At 56.0% G+C, this 7,337-nt stretch overlaps 1 protein-coding gene across 1 annotated transcript in view; it reads right to left on the bottom strand.

The window, feature by feature from the left end:
- Window positions 1–7,337, bottom strand: part of QRICH2 (glutamine rich 2) — a 27,959-nt gene that overhangs the window by 7,037 nt on the left and 13,585 nt on the right. The window contains exons 7-12 of the mRNA XM_025047115.1: window positions 5,535–7,172; window positions 4,936–5,039; window positions 4,355–4,443; window positions 3,774–3,888; window positions 849–1,103; window positions 15–137 (exon numbers count right to left, since the gene is read on the bottom strand). Coding sequence (XP_024902883.1) covers window positions 15–137; window positions 849–1,103; window positions 3,774–3,888; window positions 4,355–4,443; window positions 4,936–5,039; window positions 5,535–7,172 — 2,324 coding nt within the window. The remainder of the gene's footprint in view (window positions 1–14; window positions 138–848; window positions 1,104–3,773; window positions 3,889–4,354; window positions 4,444–4,935; window positions 5,040–5,534; window positions 7,173–7,337) is intronic.

Here is a 7,337-nt window from a genome sequence, read left to right as displayed (position 1 = left end):
CGCCGGCCCCTCACATCGATGTCCTTCTGCTTCTGCCGGTGGTCCTCGATGAGGTTGCTGGTGGTGATGTTGAGCTTCTCGCAGTCACCCTGCACCTGCAGGATGGCGCTCTGGACGTGGCCCAGCAGCTCCTCGTCCTGCCGCGGGAGGGACACAGGCGGGCTCCCTGAGGCCACGGAGAAGCCCCGCCCACCGGGCGTGTTCCCGCCCCTTAGACACCGGCCGTTCTGGTCCCCCGGGGTTGCCTCTGCACCCCCCACCCGCAGTGGGGAAGCTCTGCTCTCCCTGCGCGTCCGCCCTAGGGGATGAGCTTCAGCCTCCCGCCTCCACGTGGACCAGCCTCGAGCGACCTAGTCGGCCCGTGGGGGTGATCAGTAGAGGTGATCCAGCCTCAGGAGTGGGGAGCTGCCCTAGGCCCCACGAGAGTCCATTTGTGGGCTACGGTCTCCCCGCCTGCCCTGGGATGAATTTGAATTCGCGGCCTCGTGGCTTCCCGTCCCACCCGCAGGCCTGCCCTCTGGAGGGGCCTGAGGAAGGGGTCTGGAACCCTGGCGTGAGAGAGCAGACAATTCCTAAAGCTATGCCAGTGTCCCCAAAGCATGTGAATGGCGCTGTCCTGCTCCTCAGCCAGCTGTGTTGCCCCAGCCCCTGGAGCCAGCTCTAGCCCATGGTCCCTCCGTGGGCATCCCTTGCTGTGACCCTACGGACTTTCTTTGGGTCACTAACAGGCTCCACCCATGGAAAACTGGCCCTCAGGCTTAGGTACCATGCCCCTGGGGACTCCATGCTGTGGCTCTCCCCAGGGGGCCGTGTGTGGCCGCAGCGGGAGCGGGGCTGGCAGGAATCACCTGGCTCTGGAGCTTGGCTTTCTTGGAGGGCCGGGAGGCAGCCAGGTTGTTGACCATGTCCTGGAGCTGCTCATAGCGCTGTACCAGCGTGCTGACCTGATGGCTCACGTCCAGGCTGCAGGCTGGGCACGTGGCCTGAGGGTCAATCTGGCCAGGTGTCAGGGTCATCAGGGTCTTCTCAGGGGCCATGCTCATGGACAGCAGCGTGGACGATGAGGCCAGCATGCTCTCGATGATCGTCCTGAGCTTGTCCAACTGGGTGTGGGCGAGAAAGCCAGCGCAGGGCAGTGAGCAACGCACGGCCGCGTTCCGTCCACGCCCGCACCTTCAGTGCCTTACAGAGGATGTGGCACTTAGGAGGTGCTTGACGCCTGTCCGTCACATCCTGACGGGAGCTCCCAGGGAGTGCGGCATGAACGCTGAATAAAGCCCCTTGCAGGAGGGAGGGTTTTGGACCTTTGTCCAGCCAGCCCATTGGTGCAGTGTGGGGGGTTAGGTCCTCCACTTAAATCCTGGAGTGGTGATAGCTGCCAGTCAGCACATGGACTCTTAGAGGTCCCTGATGACACGCAGGCACCACTCAATGCCCTGGGGACGTGAAGGGGCAGGCTCATACATGCTCTGTCCCCATCTAGCATGTAAATAACTAACAGTCAAAGAAGATAGTAAATGCTGCCACCACTCCAGGGGGTAGGTCAGGGTCTGGGCGAGAACAAGCTCCCTGTTCTTTTCTGTTGCCCAAGGTCCCAGTTTGTCCCTACAAATGATTGGTCCCAGACAGGCTGCTGATTCAAGGTCTACCAGTCCCTAGACTGGCCAAAGACTTGTGCCGTGTTGCCTGGCTCATGGAGAGGTGCTAGGCCAACCCAGTCCCCCTCTCTCGAAAGTACGTGACATTGCGGGGCCTGGGGTAGCCATTTTGGACCCTGAGTGGGAAGATAAGAAAGCCGAATGAAGAGTAGAATAGACGGATATGAGGGTACTTGAGAGAGGCGGGTAAGGAACGAGAAAGAGGCACAGATACACCCAAAACAGACACAGAAAGGCAGACAGGGAGTGGCCCGGACCAGACTGTCCCCTGGGCCTGGAAGTTTCTCCAGCTCCTGTGTATGGACGGACCTTCAATCAAGCTCCCCTTTTCCTGAGCTCAGTGTGACTCTGTTACTTGCAACCAGACGAGCCTACACTCTTCTGAAGGGGCCAGAAGAGCCAAAAGAGCCTGTCAGAAGACCTTGGATCAAGGGGGTGGGCTAATTCTCTCTAGAAGACAGGAAGACCCTCCCCGAACCACAGGCATTTCCGTGGCGTCAGGAAGGGTAAGGAGCAGTGTGCTCGGAAAAGGCAGAGGCCCGGGCAGCTTCGACTGAAGAGTCGGGGGCACAGAAGGCGATTTCTTGAAGATGCTGGTCCAGGAGGCCACACTGCCCAGCAGAGAGGGGACCCTCTCCCAAGTGTGGCGCCAGGGGAGCCCCAGAGGTCGCCAAGCTCAGACGTGAGCTTTGGAATGACAGGTGACTCTCACACACAGCAATCGGCTCTGGGTCATAAGATGGTCACACCACTGTCCCAGCAGACTTGGGAGTGGCCCAGAATGGGGCCTCTGGCACCAAGGGGCTCCCAACATGAGCCCCCTTGGCTAAGACGCTTTTCCCGTCTGATCCTTGTGTGAGCACCCAGAGGCCTGTTTCCGGTCCAGACACTTCTCACTGGGGACATTCTGGGGTGACCAGAGATGGTATCACCCAGGATTTAAAGGCAGACACTTTCAAGAGAGTAAAAAGACAACCCACACAGAATGGGAGAAAAGATTCGCGAATCGCATATCAAATAAGAACCTGGTATGCAGAACACACAAGGAACTTTCAGAGCTCGAGAAAAACACAAATGACTCAATTTTTAAATGGGCAAAAGACCAGAATTGACATCTTTCCAAAGAAGTTATACAAGTGGCCAATTATCACATGAGAAGATGTTCATTCGTCATTAGGGAAATGCAAACCAAAACCACAGTGAGATGCCACTTCACACCCATTAGTATAGCTATCACTGTGTTTTAAATAAAAGGAAAATAACAAGTGTTGGTGAGGATGTGGAGAAATCACCCCTCGTGGGTTGCTGGTGGGGGTGTAAAACGGTGCAGCTCCTCGGAGTTTGGCAGTCGCTCAAATCCTTGACGATAGAGTTTCTGTATGACCCAGCAATTCCGCTCGTAGGCGTATAACCGAGAGAAATGATGACACGTGTCCACACAAACGCTGTTACAGGTACGCTCACAGCACCATTATTATAACGGCCAAAAGGGAGAGACGACCCAAATGCCCTTCGGCTGAGCTGTGACATGCAATGTTTTCTGGCCATGATGATGAATGAAATCCAAGCTACAACATGAATGCTCCCTGAAAACATGCGAAAACATGTGAAAGAGACCAGACACGCAAGGCCACGCGTGGTCCAACTCCACATACGTGAAATGTCTAGCGTGGGCGAATCCACAGAGACAGAGCGGACTGGCAGCTGCCAGGGGCTGGGGGGCGGGGCAGAGGGGGAGTGAATGCTAACGGGTGCAGGGTTTCTTTCAGGGGAGATGAAATGTTTTGGAATTTGATCGTGGCGCTGGCTGCGCAACTTGGTAAATGCACTGAAGTGTTCACTTTAAAAGCGTGAGTTTTGGGATATGCAAATTATGTAATTTTTAAAAATGGGGGAAGAAAGACTTAATGGTGGGTGGACATGGACCTGTGCCCTCGAAGCCGGTTTTGGGTCAGGAGAGGCTGAGCCCTAGATACAGTCACCTCCTGAAACACACACACACGGGAGGGGGCCTAAGGAGGGACTGATGAGTGGTGGCAGAGCTGCCCCCATGGTGCCCACAACCGACTCTGAGAACGGCCCAGGTCCCTGCTCTGCAAAGTGTGGAAGCCTCACCTGATCCTGCAGGTAGATGGAGGCTTCGGAGACCGAGTGCTCCATGCTGATCTTGCCTCGCTCTTGGCTGTCCCTCAGCTCAGCCAGCTCCTTCTCTATGTCAGCCACAGTGACTCTGTGAGCACGAGACACGGCCTGGCTCCACCACCAGCCCAGGGGCCCGGGCCCCCAGTGCTGCGCTTCCAGCCATTGGGGACCGGAGGAGGAGGGACCAGGGCTTCCCCCCACCCCAGCAGGCTCTACCTACGGAGCTCAACGCCCTGCCTGTCCCAGAGGTGGGCGCTCTGCGCGCATCTAGCAGGTGAGACCTGGTGCCACAAAGAGAGGGCTCTGAGGGGGCTCTATAGCAAGCGTTGTCCTTAGGCCTCCAAGAGGGGACAAAGTCTAAGAAGCTTTTTTTCTTTGGCTCTTCCAAGCCCTGATGCAGAGCTGTTGTGAGAACCTGGGCAACTTCCACCAGGAACTTGAACGAGCTACGGGCAACCAGGTCGAAGACAGCAGTCAGGTCCGCCTACGGGTGAACCGAGGGCTCCCATCGCCTCCTTGACTGAGGGTATGTGACAGCGGGGCGGGGTGTTCACCTGAGGATACCCAGCTGCAGGCCCAGCTGGCTGGCTTTCGTCTCCTTTCCCAACTCCAGATGCTTCTCGTTGTCCAGGATCTTTTGCATCTTGTCCGGCAACAAACACAATAAAAGGGGAGGGTCAGGCAGGTTGGAATCCTCCGTTTCTGAAGGTGCCTCTGCAGCCCGAGGAGCCCCTCGCCCATTCCCTAATCCTGATCCAACCCTCTCACAAAAGCCAAGGTCCCTTCCCGAAATCTGTCTGTGCATCACATGAACGTAGATGGCTGGCATTAAGAGCGCAACAGAAGAGCCAGCAGCCCCTAGCCATGACCGCTGGCCCGGGACAGTCCCACACGCAGCTCCAAGGCGGCTCTGGTGACAGCGGCTTTAACTGGAAACGGCCACATGTAACGAATGAAAGGAACACAGGCCACCTTGTTGACTCAGTTGAATCGTAACAGCTTTGGGCTGTCGGGTTTTCAATTGGAAAAGGAACAGAAGGTCCCTCTCCTACCTGATGGGATTTTGAAGACCTAGTGAGATGACACGATAAGGGAAAGGACAGATGAGAGGATCGTGCTCAGAGGCAGAGCAGACAGACCCTCCCTTACTTACTTTTGCTTTTTCCCGCTGAATTTCTTTGGTCAAGGTCTTTAAGGTCTTCAGCTGTTCCAGCAGGTCCGGTGGTATGGTCTTCTGGACTGTGGTCAATGAAGGCCATGGAAGTCAGCAGGGTTAGGCCCTAATCCCCATTCCCCTGGCCCCCACCGTGAAGCTACCCCAGAGACCAAGAGGACGGGGCGGGGCACAGGAAGAGGCGCACCCTCTGTCCCTACAAAACCCACCTGACACTGAATACCCTAAAGAGCTCTGGGGCCGCTGGCCCATAATTCCCATCTCGTTCTCTTCCCTCCCCGCCGGCCCTCACATTCCCCCAGCTGCTACCCAGAGAGTCTGGCTCAGGCGTCAGAACCGGCCTCATTCCTCTCCCGAGGCTCCTTCACTGCTACGGGTTTAATTCCATCTTTTGGACCCTGGAGGCTCCAGGAGAACCCAGAATGGCTAAGAACGGACATGCTATTTTCAGGAACTCAGGAAGGAGACCAACCGCCAGGTGCCGAGGCCACGGGGCGAGGAGGATGAAACCAACTCAGAACGAGGAGAGCGGGCTCTCCTCCACGCAGAGCGGCACTCACTCATCAGCGACAACAGGAACTGGATCTTCTCCAAGTCGGTCTGGCCGGATTTCTCCTCATCCAGTTCCTTCATCTTGTCTTTTAGCTCCACGTACAGGCCGATCAGCTCTCCCATCAGCCGGAACGTCTCCACTGCTATGGGGAAGCTCGGAGCCACTCTGTCCAGGGAATCTTTCCTCTCTCTCTGGAAATCACTCTTTTCTAGTGAGTCTCGGTCGACATCATCCGCACTCGTGGCAAAGGTGGCATCTTGGCTTGCGGGAGTTTGAATAGAAATCCCAAGTTGCTTTGGACCCAGACCTACCTGGACATGTTGATCTACACCTTGATACCCTGGGCCACGAGGGCCAGGATACACGAGGCCACGGGAGTCTGGGACAGAGCGTGCACGGTCACGCTGGCCTGCACTTGGTTGTACCTGGTCACGCTGCTGTGGGCTAGGTGATACCAAATGCTCTTGATCTGGGCCTGCAGATCCCACATCTGTGCTTAATGGTGTCGAGCCATGCTGGTCTGTGCCAGGAGGCATCAAACCTTGTCGATAGGTTTCTGTTGGTACCAAGCCCTCTTGATCTATACCTGGTGATGTCGGACCTTGCGTGGCTAGGAGTGGTGACACCTGGCCATGTTGATCTCTGCCAGGAGGTACCGGACCTTGTTGATATGGGCGTGGTGATAGGAAACTTGCAGAATCCTGGTGGGATGTCGGAAAGCCATGAAGCTCTGTGCCTGATGGTGCCGAGCCTCGCTGATCTGCACCAGGATGCCTTAAGCCACGCCGATCAGTACCAGGCTTCATGAAATCATGTGTATATGCACCAGGTCGGACCAAACCACGTGGATAGGCTCCAGGCAGTACCAAACCACGTGGGTAGGCTCCAGGCTGTACCAAACCAGGAGGGTATACACCAGGCTGTACCAAACCAGGCGGATATGCACCAGGCTGTACCAAACCACGTGGATATGCACCAGGCTGTACCAAACCACGTGGATATGCACCAGGCTGTACCAAACCACGTGAGTATGCACTAGGCTGTACCAGACTATGGGGATACATACCAGGTTGAACAAAGCCAGGTTGAACAAAGCCACGTGGATCTGTACCAGGCTGTAACAAACCACGCTGATCCATTCCAGATTGTACAAAATCAAGCTGACTAGTATCAGGTTGGACCAAACCACGCTGATAAACACTAGGTTGGACCAAATCCCGTTGATCAATACCAGGTTGCACCAAACCAGACTGATCCATTACAGGCTGAACACCACCAGGATGAACTTCACCAGGCTGAACCAAATCACGCTGACCTGCATTAGGTTGGACTAAACTACGCTGACTGATTCCAGGTTGCACCAAACCAAGCTGATCCACTCCAGGCTGCACCAAACCAGGCTGACCAGTACCAGGTTGGACCAAACCACGCTGATCCACTCCAGGCTGCACCAAACCAGGCTGACCAGTACCAGGTTGGACCAAACCACGCTGACCCACTCCAGGCTGCACCAAACCTGGCTGACCTATACCAGGTTGCACTAAACCATGCTGATCCACTCCAGGCTGCACCAATCCAGGCTGAACTGCACCAGGTTGCACCAAACCACGTGGAGCCATTCCAGGCTGCACTAAACCAGGCTGGCCTGTACCAGGTTGGACCAAACCACGCTGAGCCATTCTAGGCTGTACTAAACCAGGCTGAACTGCACCAGGTCGAACCAAACCACGCGGCGCCATTCCAGGCTGTACTAAACCAGGCTGAACTGCACCAGGATGCACCAAACCACGCGGAGCCATTCCAGGCTGCA

This window comes from Pteropus alecto, unplaced genomic scaffold (assembly GCF_000325575.1).
Source record: "Pteropus alecto unplaced genomic scaffold, ASM32557v1 scaffold134, whole genome shotgun sequence".
Classification (NCBI taxonomy): domain Eukaryota; kingdom Metazoa; phylum Chordata; class Mammalia; order Chiroptera; family Pteropodidae; genus Pteropus; species Pteropus alecto.
This window is presented reverse-complemented; position numbering and strand designations above follow the sequence as displayed.